Below are 18,962 nucleotides of genomic sequence, written 5' to 3'. Positions count from 1 at the left end.
TCCAAGACCATTTATTTACTTGCCACCCACGGCAGCTACTTCTGATTTTTTTCCTGCTCCGCTGGACACTGTCTATAACACTCTCCTTACCACATAAGGTTCAGATGATCCACTTACATTTCTAGCACCACTACAACCAGGCTGAGAGCTTCTCAATAAAAGAAAGGATTTTTAAAAAATTTTTAATTATTGGTTTTAACAATTTTTGGCATATAATAGATTATAAATAAACATTTATTGCAATGACATAAAATACAGATTATTGGACTCCATGATCTCTTAAGGTATTCTTCATTTTGCCTTTGAAATTCCATCTTATAAAGAATTCCCTCAGCCACCAATGTAAGACTAGAGCGTAAGATCATTGAGGTATTCATGTTTGCCCTTTACTGAATACCTACACTTCGCCAGGCACCCTGGGTGCTATACTCCATAGACATGATCTCATTTAATTTTCAGGAATAAACCAAGAATTTTGAGTCTTCCTTTTTTTCAGATGAGAAAACTAAACAGCCCATGCCCTTTCGCCCCACTCTTCCTACCCTCTGATTCTAATAATGACGTGTTTGAGGGACTGCTAACCCTCAGGAAAATCAAGATCGGGAATCCCTTCTGCCCAAAGCCAACCTCTCACGCAAAGCCAAGAGGCAGTCAAGGTGATGGGTAAAAGTGTACTTACTGATCTTCACAGAGATGCTCTTTAAAACAGTGTGCTGCTTCTTTGCATATGTGAGCCTGGCTTGACACGCATAGTTCCCTCCATCCTTTGCTGAGACATTTGTCACTAAAAGCTTTCTTCCCCAAGAAATAAATCGTTCTCCTTCAATCTCTTTACAGTCCTAAATTTAAAAATATATTTTTCATTTCAAAGAGTATTTTGGGGTATCAGTTACATTCCTAGTTAGCACCGTTCTATGAACCGTGGGGAGACAAGAAACCTATGGGATCTCTAGACCTTAGGTAATTTACAATCTAATTGAAGACATATGTATATTTATATAAGATATATACATATCTCCCCAGAAAACTGATAAAGAATATTCTACAGGTTACAGTGAGAGCCATAAATATGAGGCCTACTGGGAGTTGAGAGAAGAGAGGCTTATGTAGGCTGGAAGGAAGACTTTATGGAGAAGGATTGGACCTGGTCCATAAAGGAGTTTGGTAGGAGAATGTGAACAGGCAGGAAGGTCCTCCATGTCTCTCAATGGACCACCATCTAATGGCACCAAGCCCCTTTGCAAGATTGCAAGCCCAGGTGAATAAGGACTGCGTCCTCTGTGTTACAGGTCCAATCACACCTTCTCCACCTATCAGGGGTTGGACTTTGTCGAGGTCCAAAATAACTCTTCACCAACCTTCTATTTGGAGGCCTAAGCAATAGTCAAAGTACGTGGCAAGGTTAAGGGGAGCAGATATCACGTCACTTCTTAAGTCATCCAGGCTTCCACTGCATCAACAAGGAAACAGCCTCACAAAAAACCAACTTAAAGACTGGTTAGCCTCAGGAAGGCCTTTCTCATTGTTCTCCTCAGTTTCCACCCAGAGGGCAAGCCTCACCATTCATCTGTCCTGTCATAAGCTCACATTCTCATGTGAATCGTTTTTTCCAACACAGAGGCCCACTCCTGAATTCTTTCTCAAACCTTTTCCCGTTTCTTCAGGAAGTGCCAATCTACAAAATAACAACTCGGATAATTGAGTCCATTTATTCGTTCAAATATTTTTCTTGCTCTTTGCTAGCATTGTGAGAGGCCCTGGTCATGCACGAATAAGATGCAGTCCCTCTCCTCAGAAAGCTCACAATCCTTATAATAGAGAAGACAAACATACAACCCCTAATTATATAAAGATGTAATCGCTCAAGTTTTGAGCTCTCTCCTCACTGAGTCAACCATGGTCAGAACTCACTCTCCACCACTGGAACAGTGTGAATGCATCCATTGTGGAAGGTGAAACTCAATAATGCCAAAATGAACATTTGTTTATTTATTTATCATGTGAACAATAACTTTCTAGAAGTCTTATATTATTTTTTCTGTAAACACCCTATAGGGGAAACCAAATTATAATCAGATCATTGCTTACTGAGTAGAATGGGAATTACTAGTAAGAGTCAGATGCTGATAATATGAGTGATGTTGCCTTCTTTAGAATAGGGACAGACAAAAAGTGTGAGTGTTTGGCTTATGGAAACCTCGTTCCTGGGTGGGGCTTGGGTGGGTGTAATCTCTGGGACTCCATTTCTATGCTCTGATCTTGATCAGTCCCCTTTCTGATTGACTCATTCAAGACATACAAATATTTAATCATATTAAAGTTTAGCCTGGACAGCTGAAGAACCATTCTGCCCTTTTTCAGTAACTAGAACTGTCTCTATTGTAACCTGCTGCATTATTTTAGAGTTTTAATACTCAGAAGGCTTTGATTTTTAGCTAAAAATGAGTGGTGATATCTCACTAATAAGATTTTAATTAGTAATATTAACAGCCAAAATTTGAAAATTTTTGTCTTTCTGGCACCAAGAAGAACAATTCTGACGCAGCATGTACAATGGTTCACAGGTACAAAATAGATGAGAGCATCCTGGCTAAGCTGTAGTGGTCATAGGAGAGTGGTGAAGATGAAACTGGTGAGGGAGTCAGGAGCCCAATCACAGAAAACCATGAAAAGGGGAGGAGCACCTGAAGCTGTCTGTGCAAGGGACCAAGGTGTGCATAGTTGCCTTTGAGCACAATCTGTCTGGTTGCTGTGTGGGAAAGGATTAAAATGGGCAATCCTAACGACTAGGGAACAATTTAAGAAGTTATTTCCGTACACTAAGGCTGAATAGAACATGAACTAAGGCAGTACACTGGCGATAACCAGAAGGGAACAAAAAACAGTGATTTTAAGCAGTTCTAATTCGCAGCCTTAGTGACAAATTTGGACTATGGAGATGGAACAGGACCGGTATGGTCCCAGCTTAGGGATGCAAAAGTGTCCTTAGATAGGAGATGGAATGCAAAGAAAATACAGAAGAATGATCAGATTTGAGATTAAGATAAAAAAGTGGCTCTAGACATGGTGAATCTGGTGAGTTGTGTGATGGGAATGTCTACATGGAATCTATGTTAGGTTGTTGGATGAAGTATCTGGAGATGGGAGAAAGGAGAGTTGGGAGCCATCTGTGTGCGATGGTTCTATGAGCCTTCCACCTGAATGCAATCAAAGCAAGAACTGAAGATGACCATGGCTGAAACTGGGAACCCCTAAAATCTAAGACCCAAACACAGAGAATGAGAACACAGTAATGATTACTAAGGAAAAGCCAGGGAGTGGGGAGATAAAGAATGAGTAAGTTTCAGAAGAGAGAGAAGAGGAAGCTCTCAGCTCATGGGCACGTCCAGCAGTGATGGACACCACAAGAGATCAAGATCAGGACTGGAAATGAATGTTAGATTTGGCAGCTGGGAAGGCAGTAGTAACTCAGCAACTATAGATCCAGTATGGTGGTGGGGCAGAAACCATTGTATTGAGAAGTAATTTGGAATTGAAAAAAAAAAAAAGGAGACATTCCTGCTTTCCCAAATGTGGATACTTCACAGTCTATGAGCATGGATGTTCTAACACCTGAACCTTCTCCTCTGGAACACCTTCAATCTCAAGGACCACCTCTACTCCTATGAGTCTTCAATTCTCCCTGCCACAAGCCGGATTTTGTCATTATCCAGAACTACTCTGTCTCTAAATTCTTAAAAATAAAAATATACCATTCTGGGGGGACCTTCAAGATGGTGGAGGAGTAAGACGTGGAGATCACCTTCCTCCCCACAAATACATCAAAAATATATCTACATGTGGAACAACTCCTACAGAACAACTACTGACCGCTGGCAGAAGACCTCAGTCTTCCAAAAAGGCAAGAAAATCCCCACATGCTTGGGTAGGGTAAAAGAGAAAAGAAAAAACAGAGACAAAAGAATAGGGACGGGACCTGTCCCTCGGAGAGGGAGCTGTGAAGGAGGAAAAGTTTCCACACACTAGGAAGCCCCTTCACTGGTGGAGACGGGGGGTGGTGGGGGGGGAAGCTTCGGAGCCACGGAGGAGAGCGCAGCAATAGGGGTGCAGAGGGCAAAGTGGAGAGATTCCCGCACAGAGGACTGGTGCCGACCAGCACTCACCAGCCTGAGAGGCTTGTCTGCTCACCCGCCGGGATGGGCAGGGGCTGGGAGTTGAGCCTCGGGCTTCAGAGGTCAGATCCCAGGGACAGGACTGGGGTTGGCTGCGTGAACACAGCCTGAAGGCGGCTAGTGCACCACAGCTAGCTGGGAGGGAGTCCGGGAAAAAGTCTGGAACTGCCTAAGAGGTGAAAGACCATTGTTTTGGGTTGTTTGAGGAGAGGGGATTCCTTCCCCAGCTGCCCACAGAAGGCAGAGCACCACCTAAACGAGCTCCAGAGACAGGCGTGAGCTGCGGCTATCAGCGCAGACACCAGAGACGGACATGAGATGCTAAGGCTGCTGCTGCCGCCACCAACAATCCTGTGTGCAAGCACAGGTCACTATCCACACCACCACCCCCCCGGGAGCCTGTGTAGCCCGCCACTGCCAGGGTTCCGTGATCCAGGGACAAGTACCCCAGGAGAACACACGGCGCGACTCAGGCTGTTGCAACATTATGCTGGCCTCTGCCACCGCAGGCTCACCCTGCATTCCAATAACTACCATACCCCTCCCTTCCCCCAGCCCAAATGAGCAAGAGCCCCCTAATCAGCAGCTGCTTTAACCCCGTCCTGTCTGGGTGGGGAACAGACGCCTGGGGTGACTTACACACAGAGGTGGGGCCAATCCAAAACTGAACCCCAGGAGCTGTGCGAACAAAGAAGAGAAAGGGAAATCTCTCCCAGCAGCCTCAGGAGCAGCGGATTAAACCTCCACAATCAACTTGATGCACCCTGCATCTGTGGAATGTCTGAATAAACAACGAATCATCCCAAAATTGAGGCAGTGGACTTTGGGAGCAACTGTAAACTTGGGTTTTACTATCTCTGACTGATTTGTTTCTGATTTTTATGTTTATCTTAGTTTAGTTTTTAGCACTTGTTATCATTGGTGGATTTGTTTATTGGTTTGGTGGCTCTCTTCTTTTTTTATTATTTTTAATTTTTTAATTTTAATATTATTTTTTATTTATTTACTTTTTTCTTTCTTTTTGTCTCACTTTTCTTCTGAGCTGTGTGGCTGACAGGGTCTTGGTGTTCCGCCTGGTGTCAGGCCTGAGCTGCTGTGGTGGGAGAGTCGAGTTCAAGATGTTGGACCACCAGAGACCTCCCAGCCTCACGTAATATCAACTGGCAAGAGTTCTCCCAGAGATCTCCATCTCAACACTAAGACCTGGGTCAACCCAACAGCCAGCAAGCTCCAGTGCTGGATGCCTCATGCCAAACAACTAGCAAGACAGGAACACAACCCCACCCATTAGCAGAGAGGCTGCCTAAAATCACACTAAGTTCACAGACACACCACCAGACGTGGCCCTGCCCATCAGAAAGACAAGGTACAGCCCCACCCACCAGAACACAAGCACCAGTCCCCTCCACCATGAAGCCTACACAATCAACTGAACCAACCTCACCCACTGGGGGCAGACACCAAAAACAATGGGAACTATGAACCTGCAGCCTGAGAAAAGGAGACACAAACACAAAAAGTTCAATAAAATGAGAAGACAGAGAAATATGCAGCAGATGAAGGAGCAAGGTAAAAACCCACCAGACCAAAAACAAATGAAGAGGAAATAGGCAGTCTACCGGAAAAAGAATTCAGAGTAATGATAGTAAAAATGATCCAAAATCTTGGAAATAGAATGGAGAAAATACAAGAAACGTTTAACAAGGAACTAGAAGATCTAAAGAGCAAACAAACAAATGATGAACAACACAGTAATTGAAATTAAAAATTCTCTAGAAGGAATCAATAACAGAATAACTGAGGCAGAAGAACAGATAAGTGACCTGGAAGATAAAATAGTGGAAATAGCTACCACAGAGTTGAATAAAGAAAAAGGAATGAAAAGAATTGAGGATAGTCTCAGAGACCTCTGGGACAACATTAAACACACTAACATTCAAATTATAGGCGTCCCAGAAGAAGAGAAAAAGAAAGGGTCCGACAAAATATTTGAAGAGATTATAGTAGAAAACTTCCCTAATGTGGGAAAGGAAATAGTCAATCAAGTCCAGGAAGCACAGAGAGCCCCATACAGGATAAACCCAAGGAGAAACACACCAAGACACATATTAATCAAATTATCAAAAATTATATACAAACAAAAAATGTTAAAAGCAGCAAGGGACAAGCAGCAAAAAACATGCAAGGAAATCCCCATAAGGTTAATAGCTGAACTTTCAGCAGAAACTCTGCAAGCCAGAGGGGGGTGGCAGGACATATTTAAAGTGATGAAAGGGAAAAACCTACAACCGAGATTACTCTAACCAGCAAGAATCTCATTCAGATTTGATGGAGAAATTAAAACCTTTACAGACAAGCAAAAGTTAAGAGAATTCAACACCACCAAACCAGCTTTACAACAAATGATAAAGGAACTTCTCTAGGCGGGAAACACAAGAGAAGGGAAAGACCTACAAAAACAAACCAAGAACAATTAAGAAAATGGTAATAAGAACACACACTGATAGTTACCTTAAGTGTAAATGGATTAAATGCTCCAACCAAAAGACATAGACTGTCTGAATGGATACAAAAACAAGACCCATATATATGCTGTCTACAAGAGACCCACTTCAGACCTAGGGACACATACAGACTGAAAGTGAGGAGGTGGAAAAAGATATTCCATGCAAATGGAAATCAAAAGGAAGCTGGAGTAGCAATTCTCATAACAGACAAAATAGACATTAAAATAAAGACTATTAAAAGAGACAAAGAAGGACACTACATAATGATCAAGGGGTCAATCCAAGAAGAAGATATAACAATTGTAAATATTTCTGCACCCAACACAGAAGCACCTCAATACATAAGACAAATGCTAACAGCCAAAAAAGGGGAAATCGACAGTAACACAAAATTAGTAAAGGACTTTAACACCTCACTTACACCAATGGACACATCCTCCAAAATGAAAACAAATAAGGAAACACAGCTTTAAATGACACATTAAACAAGATGGACTTAATTGATATTTATAGGACATTCCACCCAAAAACAACAGAATACACTTTCTTCTCCAGTGCCCATGGAACATTCTCCAGGATAGATCATATCTTGGGTCACAAATCAAGCCTTGGTAAATTTAAGAAAATTGAAATCATATCAAATATCTTTTCCGACCACAATGCTATGAGACTAGATATCAATTACAGGAAAAAAACTGTAAAAAATACAAACACATGGAGGCTAAACAATACACTACTAAATAACTAAGAGATCACTGAAGAAATCAAAGAGGAAATCCAAAAATACCTAGAAACAAATGACAATGAAAACATGATGACCGAAAACCTATGGGACGCAGCAAAAGCAGTTCCAAGAGGGAAGTTTACAGAAATACAATCCTACCTCAAGAAACAAGAAAAACCTCAAATAAACAACCTAACCTTACACCTAAAGCAGTTAGAGAAAGAAGAACAAAAAATACCCAAGGTTAGCAGATGGAAAAAAAGCATAAAGATCAGATCAGAAATAAATGAAAAAGAAATGAAGGAAACAGTTGCAAAGATCAATAAAACTAAAAGCTGGTTCTTTGAGAAGATAAACAAAATTGATAAACCATTAGCCAGACTCATCAAGAAAAAAAGGGAGAAGACTCAAGTCAATAGAATTAGAAATGAAAAAGGACAAGTAACAACTGACACTGCAGAAATACAAAGGATCATGAAAGATTACTACAAGCAACTATATGCTAGTAAAATGGACAACCTGGAAGAAATGGACAAATTCTTAGAAAAGCACAACTTTCTGAGACTGAACCAGGAAGAACTAGAAAATATGAACAGACCAATCACAAGCACTGAAATTGAAACTGTGATTAAAAATCTTCCAACAAACAAAAGCCCTGTACCAGATGGCTTCACAGGAGAATTCTATCAAACATTTAGAGAAGAGCTAACACCTATCCTTCTCCAACTCTTCCAAAATATAGCAGAGGAAGGAACACTCCCAAACTCATTCTATGAGGCCACCATCACCCTGATACCAAAACCAGACAAAGATGTCACACACACAAAAAAGAAAACTACAGGCCAATATCACTGATGAACATAGATGCAAAAATCCTCAACAAAATACTAGCACATTAAAAGGGTCATACACCATGATCAAGTGGGTTCTATCCCAGGAATACAAAGATTCTTCAATATACGCAAATCAATCAATGCGATATACCATATTAACAAATTGAAGGATAAAAACGATATGATCACCTCAATAGATGCATGAAAAACTTCTGACAAAATTCAACACCCATTTATAATAAAAACTCTCCAGGAAGTAGGCATAGAGGGAACCTATCTCAGTATAATAAAGGCCATATATGACAAACCCACAGCCAACGTCGTTCTCCATAGTGAAAAACTGAAACAATTTCCTCTAAGATCAGGAATAAGACAAGGTTGCCCACTCTCACCACTATTATTCAACAGAGTTTTGGAAGTTTTAGTCACAGCAATCAGAGAAGAAAAAGAAATAAAAGGAATCCAAATCAAAAAAGAAGAAGTAAAACTGTCACTGATTGCAGATGCCATGATACCATACATAGAGAATCCTAAAGATGCTACCAGAAAACTACTAGAGCTAATCAATGAATTTGGTAAAGTAGCAGGATACAAAATTAATGCACAGAAATCTCTTGGAATTCCTATACACTTAATGATGAAAACTCTTAAAGAGAAATGTAGGAAACACTCCCACTTACCACTGCAACGAAAAGAATAAAATACCTAGGAATAAACCTACCTAAGGAGACAAAAGACCTGTATGCAGAAAACTATAAGACACTGATGAAAGAAATTAAAGATGATACAAACAGATGGAGAGATATACCATGTTCTTCGATTGGAAGAATCAACATTGTGAAAATGACTATAATACCCAAAGCAATCTACAGATCCAGTGCAATCCCTATCAAACTACCAATGGCATTTTTCACAGAACTAGAACAAAAAATTTCACAATTTGTATGGAAACACAAAAATCCCCGAATAGCCAAAGCAATCTTGAGAAAGAAAAACGGCGTTGGAGGAATCAGGCTTCCTGACTTCAGACTATACTACAAAGCTACAGTAATCAAGACAGTATGGTACTGGCACAAAAACAGAAATATAGATCAATGGAACAGGACAGAAAGCCCAGATATAACCCCATGCACATATGTTTCCCTTATCTTTTTCAAAGGAGGCAAGAATATACAATGGAGAAAAGACAGTCTCTTCAATAAGTGGTGCTGGAAAAACTCGACAGCTACATGTAAAAGAAAGATATTAGAACACTTCCTAACACTGTATACAAAAATAAACTCAAAATGGATTAAAGACCTAAATGTAAGGCCAGACACTATCAAACTCTTAGAGGAAAACATAGGCAGAACACTCTATGACATAAATCACAGCAACATCCTTTTTGACCCACCTCCTAGAAAAACGGGAATAAAAACAAAAATAAACAAATGGGACCTAATGAAACTTAAAAGCTTTCGCACAGCAAAGGAAACCATAAAAAAGATGAAGGGACAACCCTCAGAATGAGAGAAAATATTTGCAACTGAAACAGCTGACAAAGGATTAATCTCCAAAATATACAAGCAGCTCATGCAGCTCAGTATCAAAAAAACAAACAACCCAATCCAAAAATGGGCAGAAGACTTAAATAGACATTTCTCCAAAGATATACAGATTGCCAACAAACACATGAAAGGATGCTCAACATCACTAATTATTAGAGAAATGCAAATCAAAACTACAATGAGGTATCACCTCACACCAGTCAGAATGGCCATCATCAAAAAATCTACAGACAATAAATGCTGGAGAGGGTGTGGAGAAAAGGGAACCCTCTTGCACTGTTGGTGGGAATGTAAAGTGATACAGCTACTATGGAGATCAGTATGGAGGTTCTTTAAAAAACTAAAAATAGAACTACCATATGACCCAGCAATCCCACTACTGGGCATATACCCAGAGAAAACCATAATTCAAAAAGAGTCATGTACCACATGTTCATTGCAGCACTATTTGCAATAGCCAGGACATAGAAGCAATCTAAGTGTCCATCGACAGATGAATGGATAAAGAAGATATGGCACATATATGCAAAGGAATATTACTCAGCCATAAAAAGAAACGAAATTGAGTTATTTGTAGTGAGGTGGATGGACCTATAGTCTGTCATACAGAGTGAAGTAAGTCAGAAAGAGAAAAACAAATGCCGTGTGCTAAGACATATATATGGAATCTAAAAAAAAAAAAAAAAAAAAGGTTCTGAAGAACCTAGGGGCAGGACAGGAATAAAGGCGCAGACGTAGAGAATGGACTTGAGGATACAGGGAGGGGGAAGGGTTAGCTGGGACAAAGTGAGAGAGTGGCATGGACATATATACACTACCAAATGTAAAATAGATAGCTAGTGGGAAGCAGCTGTATCGCACAGGGAGATCAGCTCGATGCTTTGTGACCACCTAGAGGGGTGGGATAGGGAGGGTGGGAGGGAGATGCAAGAGGGAGGGAATATGGGGATATATGTATACGTATAGCTGATTAACTTTGTTATACAGCAGAAACTAACACACTGTTGTAGAACAATTATACGCCAATAAAGTTGTTAAAAAAAAAAAGAGGACCTTTCTGACAAGGTCAGTGGGTGAAATAAGAACATGGCTAGCTGATCCTCACTTGGCGAAACGTTGATTGTTTCTGAAAAGAATCCCCAGTGCCAATTTCATGTCTCTGTTCCTAAGGCTATAGATGAAGGGGTTCAGCATGGGAGTCACCACTGTGTACATCGATGAGGTAATCATGTCTTTGTCATTGGAATTGCCCGATGAGGAGGAAAAGTACAGTGCCGTAATCATTCCATAGAATAGAGACACCACAGAGAGGTGGGAGCTGCAGATGGACAGGGCCTTGCAGGTCCCTTTGGTAGAAGGGACCTTCAGGATCGAGACCCCAATGCGGTCATAAGAGACCAGGATGCCGGTCAATGGAAGAATGACAACCGCAGCCCTTGCAGTGAATATAACCAACTCACTGAAAGAGGTGTCTGAGCAGGACAGCTTGAGTAGGATGGGGAGGCTACAGAAAAAGTGGGGAATGATGTTGTCAGCCCAGAAGGACACCAGGGCCAGCAGAAGGGTGTGCAGAAGGGCACTGCCACAGCAGAGAGTCCGGGACCCAGCCACCAGCAGCACACACAGCCTCTGCATCATGACGGTGGTGTAGTGGAGAGGGTGACAGATGGCCACATACCTGCCACATGCCATCACAGCGAGGAGGAGATTGTCAACACAACCGAAAAGTATATAAAAATACACCTGTGAAATGCACCCTGCGTATGTGATAGATTGGTATTGAATCTGCATGTTCATCAGTATCTCTGGGACAGTGACAGATGAAAAGGAGACATCGGTGAGGGCCAAGTGGCTGAGGAAGAAGTACATGGGGGTGTGGAGGCGAGAGTCCAGCCTGATGAGTGGAGGACGAGCAGGTTCCCCAGCACCGTGGTCAGGTACACGCCCAGGAACAGGGCAAAGAGCACGCCCTGCTGCTCTGGAAGGGTGGGGAGCCCCAGGAGGAGGAACTCGGACACACTGCTGTGGTCCTCCCTCCTCATGCCATTCTTATCTCTGCTGGGAATGAATAGAAACTGGAAATGTCAGGAACTTAGACATACTGAGCATAGTAACTACCATATGGTCACATACTTTCTCCAAGTCGCTGTGTCACTGCACAGACAAATCTCACTGCATTGCACTCACACTTTGGTGCCTCATCCAGTCTGGTGAGAACAGTGAAGTGTGATTTGTCTGGACACTGACACAGTCACTTGGAGACATCATTCAAACATCAATCAAAGAAACATCAATCAAACTCTTCAGCTGAAATCAGAAAGAGCTCATTCTTTTTTTTAATATAGTGAAGACACTATGATAGACTTTAGATGGACCTGGGCAAATATGAATCAGGAGTGGCAAGGGGACTTTCTGGGGCATGCCTTCTGATACTTCGTGATTCTTGAACCCTATGCGTGCACTACCCATTCAAAGAAACTACTTAATTAATCTTAATTAAAAGGAATAACGAAGGATAGTCTGAAAAGTAAGAATAATTGGGGGAGGGGTGGATTCCAATAATAAGCTATGACCAAGCTCTAATAACTACAAATTAAAAAAATAAATAATTAGCAGCGTTACATTGTCCATAGCAATTAGTTAACAAATCTTACATACACAAATCTCTCTCTTTACCCATTCTGCTTTGAAAGGTACAACTTAAACTAAAAATCAAGTAGGTTTTAAAGAAGAGGAAGGAAAATATCAATAGGAAAATTATTTTTTTACCTTATACCACTTTACTGAATCCAAATCGAAACTGTTTGGGAAGTTCAGATGACATATAAGAGTGTCATCTTTTCCAACATATAAAATCTGTTTGTACTCATCTGGCACGTTCGGTTGACTGTTTCTGGAAGTACCACACCAATGTTTTTTAAATACAGTGAGGTTGACTTGCATTCTGGGACAGATGTTTGTATCACTGTAAGAAAACAACAGATTGAAACCTCATAAACTCAAACAGCCACAAAACCAAATAATTCTGTTTATCGCCAAATATTTCCAAATCCTCTTCCAAGCACTCTGCAAACCCTCTGCCTCAAACAAGACAGCATACATCTCACAAGTCATTCATTACGAAAGGGAAAAAAAAAGTATTTGGATGGTGGAAACATGGGAGGACATCTTAACCAAATAATCAAAATGAACATCACCAAGCAGGGACACGCTGATGCTAGGTGTCTCTGAGTGTGCTGTCTGAAGAGAATGCAAACCACTTCCATAGCATTCCAGCCAAGAAGGCTCAGCCTGAACCGGCTCATGAAGAAATATCTGGCAAACCCAAATTAAGAGATACAATATAAAATAATTGCCCGTACTTCTTAAAAATGTCAATGTCACACACACAAAACAGGCTGAAGATCTGTTCCAGATGCAAAGAGATTAAAAGTACATGACAACCAAATGCAATGCAATGATCTTGGATTGAATCTTTCACAGGAAAAGGAAGAAAAGCATTTATAAAAGTCATCATTGAGAAGATTGATAAAATTAGAATACAGATCAGTTAGTAGATAAAAGTATTGTGTGATGGTTAAATTTCCTGAACGTGATAACTATTCTGTGATGATGTAAGAGAATATTCTTGTTGAGAGGAAAGACACGTTGAAATATTAAGGGGTAAAGGGACCTGTTGCACACAACTGAGATGATTTGGAAAAAAATGGTTTAGAAAAAATACTGTGTGTAACATACACAGGGGATGATGGGGAAAATGTGGCAAAGTGTTAAATAATAGAAATCTCGATAAAGGGTAGACAGGAGCTCTTTATACAATTCTTGCAAATATGATATGAATTTGAATTATTTCAAAGTAAAAATATATAGTTTACTAAACATGTATCATATCTGTATATTAAAGATTTGTGAGAATTCATGTTTACTTTCTTCCATGACCGACAGTATTGATGTCTACGTTCTAGGAAAGATTATTTTGCCCCATTTCACAGCTCCCATATTTAAATATTTTAAATCAAGCCTGTGATCCAGCAATCCCACCCCTGGGCATATATCAGAGAAAACCATAATTCGAAAAGATACATGCACCCCAATGTTCATTGCAGCACTATTTACGAAAGCCAAGACATGAAAGCAACCTAAATGTCCATCAACAGAGGAATAGATAAAGAAGATGTGGTATATATATATATATATATATATACACACACACACACACACACTGGAATATTACTCAACCATAAAAAAGAATGAAATAATGTCATTTGCAGCAACATGGATGGACCTAGAGATTGTCATACTGAGTGAAGTAAGTCAGACAGAGAAAGACAAATATCATATGATATCGCTTATATGTGGAATCTAAAAAAAAATGGTACAAGTGAACTTATTTACAAAACAGAAATAGAGTTACAGATGTAGAAAACAATCTTATGGTTACCAGGGGAAAGGGGGGGAGAGGGATAAATTGGGAGATTGGGATTGACATATACACACTACTATATATAAAATAGATAACTAATAAAGACCTACTGTATAGCACAGGGAACTCTCTACTCAATACTATGTAATGACCTATATGGGAAAAGAGTCTAAAAAAGAGTGGATATATGCATAACTGATTTACTTGGCTGTACAGCAGAAAGTCACACAACACTGTAAATCAATTATACCCCAATAAAAATAAATAAAAATGAAGTCCCAGTTAGAATAAAAAATAAATAAATCCAGCCTGGATGTCCAGACAGATTTGCGTGGCATACGATCTCCAACCCTGGTTGATGAGTAACCCGGAGTAAAGAGGAGAGCAGACCCCCTCAAGACGTCAGCAGCTGGTCTGAAGAGTGAGTGAAATTTGGGGGAAGGGGCTACTGGCACTTCCGCCTGTGCCACTGAGTAACCATGTACTTTGAGTCAATCACACGGAAATGAGGAATCTGGCAGGAATCAGGGAAGGACGTGGCCATCCCTGAAACACAGACAGAGGCTGGCAAATACCAAGGAACCACAAGAGACGGAGGATGCAGCTACATTCCTGGAGTACCTACTTCACACACGATCTGGGGTCATTTTTACTTCTACCCTATCTGGCTGGCATTACTTCCACTTTACAGATAAGAAAGCCAAGGCTCGTGGAGGTCAAATAACTCATGAAGGTCATGCACATTAGCAAAGGAGGATAACAAAATTGGGGCCCTCAGCCAAAATCCACACATCCACGGATGTGTTTTAATTAGGACACATGCACAAAGCTTATTGGAAAGTTAACCACACACACACACACACACACACACACACACACACATTTCCAGGTTACCTTGAAAATTTGGAAGATGGACTTGAATTGCATAGACTGCCGCCTTTGGTGTGACATATGCTTTCTGGTTCACCACAGTGCCAACCAGGCTCAACTATCTCCCACCAGACCTGTGTCACTTACTTACATTACTAGCATAAGGCTTAGCATGGGGCCTAGAACATACTTGATGCTTGGTCACTGTTAAAATCCCTATAGCAGAACCCTTACAAAAAGTGCTTGAAGGAGGCTTATACCTCTCTGATGTACCACCTGTCACAAAAACTTTTAGCATTCCAAGAAAGAAGGCAGCAATCATATTGGGATTAAACAGGCTTTGTAAGCTGGTCTGGCCTTGGACATCATTTCGATAGGAAAAGATGCATTTCACGGTCCAACAACTGATTTACAAATCTGTTCTGCTTAAAAGTCTGTTCATTGAAACCATCGCATAACAATTACAAAACTATATCCTTCTCATTGTTTTCTACATTGATTAAGAGTGTATCAAGAGTTTTCCTAAAGGAATTATATATTATATAAATATTATACATATATTATATACATATGAATGAGAGAGAGAGAGAGAGTTCTCATGAATGAGGAACTTACTTTGTATCACAGTGGTAGATCCCAGAGTCCTCCCCTTTCACAGGGAGAAACAAAATCCAGTTTTGGTCCTGGTGGATCCTAGACTGTATGTTTTTGGATACTGGGATTTTCCTAGGATATTTACACCATGTTGCATCTACCCTCCCAGATGTTGGCAGAGGGTATATGCAGTTAAAAGCCGTAGGCTGGCCTACTGACACAGTCTCCTGCATACTCATGTCCTCGCAAGCATCTAGGGAAAGAAAGGAAAAAAATAATCACAACCGAGAGCGCTCGTGTCGGTTATTATTAGTTTCCACAAATACCTCAATTTTCTTGCTGATTTGAAATTGTATGTGAGAGTTTTCTCAGTATGGGAGTTTCCTAAAAACAGTCTGCTGATGTGAAAGCTAACCCGAAGTCCTTCACATCTGTCCATAAGAGGGAATGTACTCAGTCCTCCCCCTCAACAAGTGATCTCCCCATTTGGAACGATTCCCCTCTTTCCCTTCTATTCTAAGACCCTTAATTCCTTCATCTTCCTCCTTCAGAGTAAACGTTCCTATTCTGAGCCCCACTTGACCTGTTTTCCTTCTGCCCTGCTACCCGGTTAATTCAATCCGTCCCCAATAAAAGATGTAAGTATCTCCTCCCCAAAAGGATTGTTAAACAATCCGCTCGCTTTAAAGCTCGTTTCTAACAAAATGCTTCGTGTTTCTTGGAATTAATTTGTTCCGTTGCCGGTTTCTTTGCTATTACCTTGGGTCTAACATGTCCCTTTGTCATATAAAATAGAAGGTATTATAGATCTATTTGAGCTTTTTAAAAAAATTTTTTTAAATTTATTTTTGGCTGTGTTGGGTCTTCGTTTCTGTACGAGGGCTTTCTCTAGTTGTGGCAAGCGGGGGCCATTCTTCATCGCGGTGCACGGGCCTTTCATTATCGCGGAGCACAGGCTCCAGACGCGCAGGCTCAGTAATCGTGGCTCACGGGCCCAGCTGCTCCGCGGCATGTGGGATCTTCCCAGACCAGGGCTCGAACCCGTTTACCCCTGCACTGGCAGGCAGATTCTCAACCACTGCGCCACCAGGGAAGCCCCCTAGTTGAGCATTTTAACTCGAGCCTTGACTTGCAAATTTGCCCAACTCCTCTCCCTCTTCAAGTCACTTCAAAGCTCAAAGGTGATGCTTGGGGCTGAGCGTCAGACCCTTGCAGCTGAAACTTGCCGTTTCCGCCTCCCGCCGGATTCTGCCTGGACCCCTGGGGCGAGTGTCACCGGCCAGGCTCCGGTCTCACGCGATCCCCCAGGAGGTCTGCACAGGGGCTCGCCCAGAGCGGCAGGGTGGCAGGGAGGGAGGGGGACCACTGAGACCCGAACCAACCGAACGTACCTGCTCTGATAAATCGTGGAAGAGCGCTGGACACGACGCAGAGCAGCAACAACAGCATTCCCATGCAGGCTGCGAGGAAGCAAGAGGGGGGATGGAAAGGGGCGCAGCGGGCGGAGCGCGCCCTCTGCCGACACAAGGCCGGGGTTCTGCGACCTCCGAATCTCAGAGATCCCAGCTAGGCTTCTGACCTTCCCTTCTCCTTGGGGAGACCTCCAACTTTGGCCCCGGATGTGTCCGGACGCGCCCCCAAAGACTGCTCCTTCCCTTGCCCCGCCCTTGCTCCGAGCGCCCACCTCCAGAATCCGGGGGGAGAGGCATCAGTGGGAGGGGTCGGGAGGGGCCGGGAGGCGCAGTGCGGGCATCGGGGCGGGTCCCCTCTTCCAGATTGCCCGGCCGCCTCCTTTGGGGGCGCAGGGACGTCCCCTTCTGCCACGCAGCTCGCCGCCCGGCCCGCCCGCCTCAGCCCGCGGCCCCCGCTCCCCGTGGTGGCGCCCGGGTGCCCACCGTGCGTCGCGCGTAGCCTTCCCTGCGCGTCCTCAGCCTCAGGATCCTCCTGGGCCCGGCCGTCTAAACGGAAACCTGCTCACTCGGGAGAAGGCAGCTTAGGCCTATATGGCAAAGGCCGGCAGGAAAAGAGGGAGGAAGACGGGCCGGCAGTGGACGCGGCCTCCACACCTTCGCCCACAGACGGAGTCCGCTCCCCCAAGGTCGCCCAGCCGGTCAGGGGCCGCCCGGGAGTCCTGATCGCCGCCCCCCACCCCAGTCGCGCACATTTTTGCCATCTCCTCGCCCCGCCCGCGCCCTGCTCAGCTGCAGACTCCGCGAGCCGGCTGTGTACCTGTAGGACTGCATCGGAGCGCGCAGGAGCTCCTAGAAAGTGGAGACTGACAGCCCGGGACTGAGTCCTGTCGTGGCATTTCCATACCAGGCTAGTTCCTCACTACGGTGGGCGGGGCAGCCCTACCTTCCCAGTGGTAGCTTAGGAAGGAGCGTGCCATCGCACTAGGAAGTGGGTTTGAAGGCTTTTGGCCGGATTTTCTGGCAGCTAAGAAGTCCTACATCCCCATTCATTGTCTGCTGAAATCTTTTCCAAATTGTCCCACCGAATGAACTGCTCCTTCCTTTCCGAACTCCATTCGAGCAGTTATTACATGCCCTGCATTGGCCTGTATAGAATGCCCCCAAAGTAGACGCCGACCCAGATGGCTTTTTTTTTTTTTTTCAATACCTGTATTTATTTTATTTTATTTTTTCACACACACACACACACACACACACACTGTATTTTATTTTTACAAGAGATAAATAGACTGACACCAAGCATTGTACATGGAACACCACAACAAAAGCAACAATGATTGCAATTACCAAACGTGAAACACACTCCTACTATGTCATAATATTGACATTCAGTCCAGTAATCCTCCACTGTAACAGCTCCTTTACTTTGCAGTGAAAATTGATTTGTATATTCTTTGCCTCTGAGTCCTCGTGGGATTTTTTTTTTTTAATTCAAACAGAAAGTCACAAAAATTATACTCATCCTCATCAGTTCACTCAGTCCCATGTAATTAATTTTTTTTTATCTTGATCTTTTGTTAGCACTTTTATGAGTTCATCAGTTTTTCATTAGAGTTCTGAAAATGCTTATTCATTCAGTTCAGCAGTACAGTCAGTTACCAGAAACCTGTACTTGTCAGAGTCTTTTCCATGAATTTCCTGAAGATGAAACCCTTTTATAGGAACATATTTACAAAAGCATCAGAGTACACCCAGAACTGTCTGTAAATGACAAAAGACTTAAAAATGACCACGGTTAAAGATTTGATGAAAGTTCATAATAATGCAGTTGACAAGAAAATTAGTTATTTCTGAGATATACATTTTAAAGTAATAACTAG

At 42.4% G+C, this 18,962-nt stretch overlaps 2 protein-coding genes across 4 annotated transcripts in view; both read right to left on the bottom strand.

Moving 5' to 3' along the window:
* IL1RL2 (interleukin 1 receptor like 2) overlaps positions 1-17,978 on the bottom strand; it is a 40,706-nt gene extending 22,728 nt beyond the window's left edge. For 2 of the 3 annotated variants that reach the window (XM_068564653.1, XM_068564655.1), the window contains exons 1-5: positions 17,900-17,978; positions 17,062-17,130; positions 15,692-15,923; positions 12,553-12,748; positions 680-839 (exon numbers count right to left, since the gene is read on the bottom strand). In XM_068564653.1, the coding sequence (XP_068420754.1) occupies positions 680-839; positions 12,553-12,748; positions 15,692-15,923; positions 17,062-17,130; positions 17,900-17,978 (736 nt within the window). Of the gene's footprint in view, positions 1-679; positions 840-12,552; positions 12,749-15,691; positions 15,924-17,061; positions 17,131-17,565; positions 17,693-17,899 lie in introns of those variants that run through there. The other variant, XM_068564654.1, reaches the window with a different exon arrangement.
* LOC137778119 (olfactory receptor 1J1-like) lies at positions 10,885-11,825 on the bottom strand. Its single transcript, XM_068565119.1, is given in 2 exon segments — positions 10,885-11,687; positions 11,690-11,825. Coding segments are annotated over 2 exon segments (939 nt in total).
* Positions 17,979-18,962: the final 984 nt, after the last annotated feature.

Source organism: Eschrichtius robustus, chromosome 15 (genome assembly GCF_028021215.1).
Source record: "Eschrichtius robustus isolate mEscRob2 chromosome 15, mEscRob2.pri, whole genome shotgun sequence".
NCBI lineage: Eukaryota > Metazoa > Chordata > Mammalia > Artiodactyla > Eschrichtiidae > Eschrichtius > Eschrichtius robustus.
The sequence above is the reverse complement of the archived record's forward strand: the minus strand, read 5'-3'. Positions and strand labels throughout refer to the sequence as shown.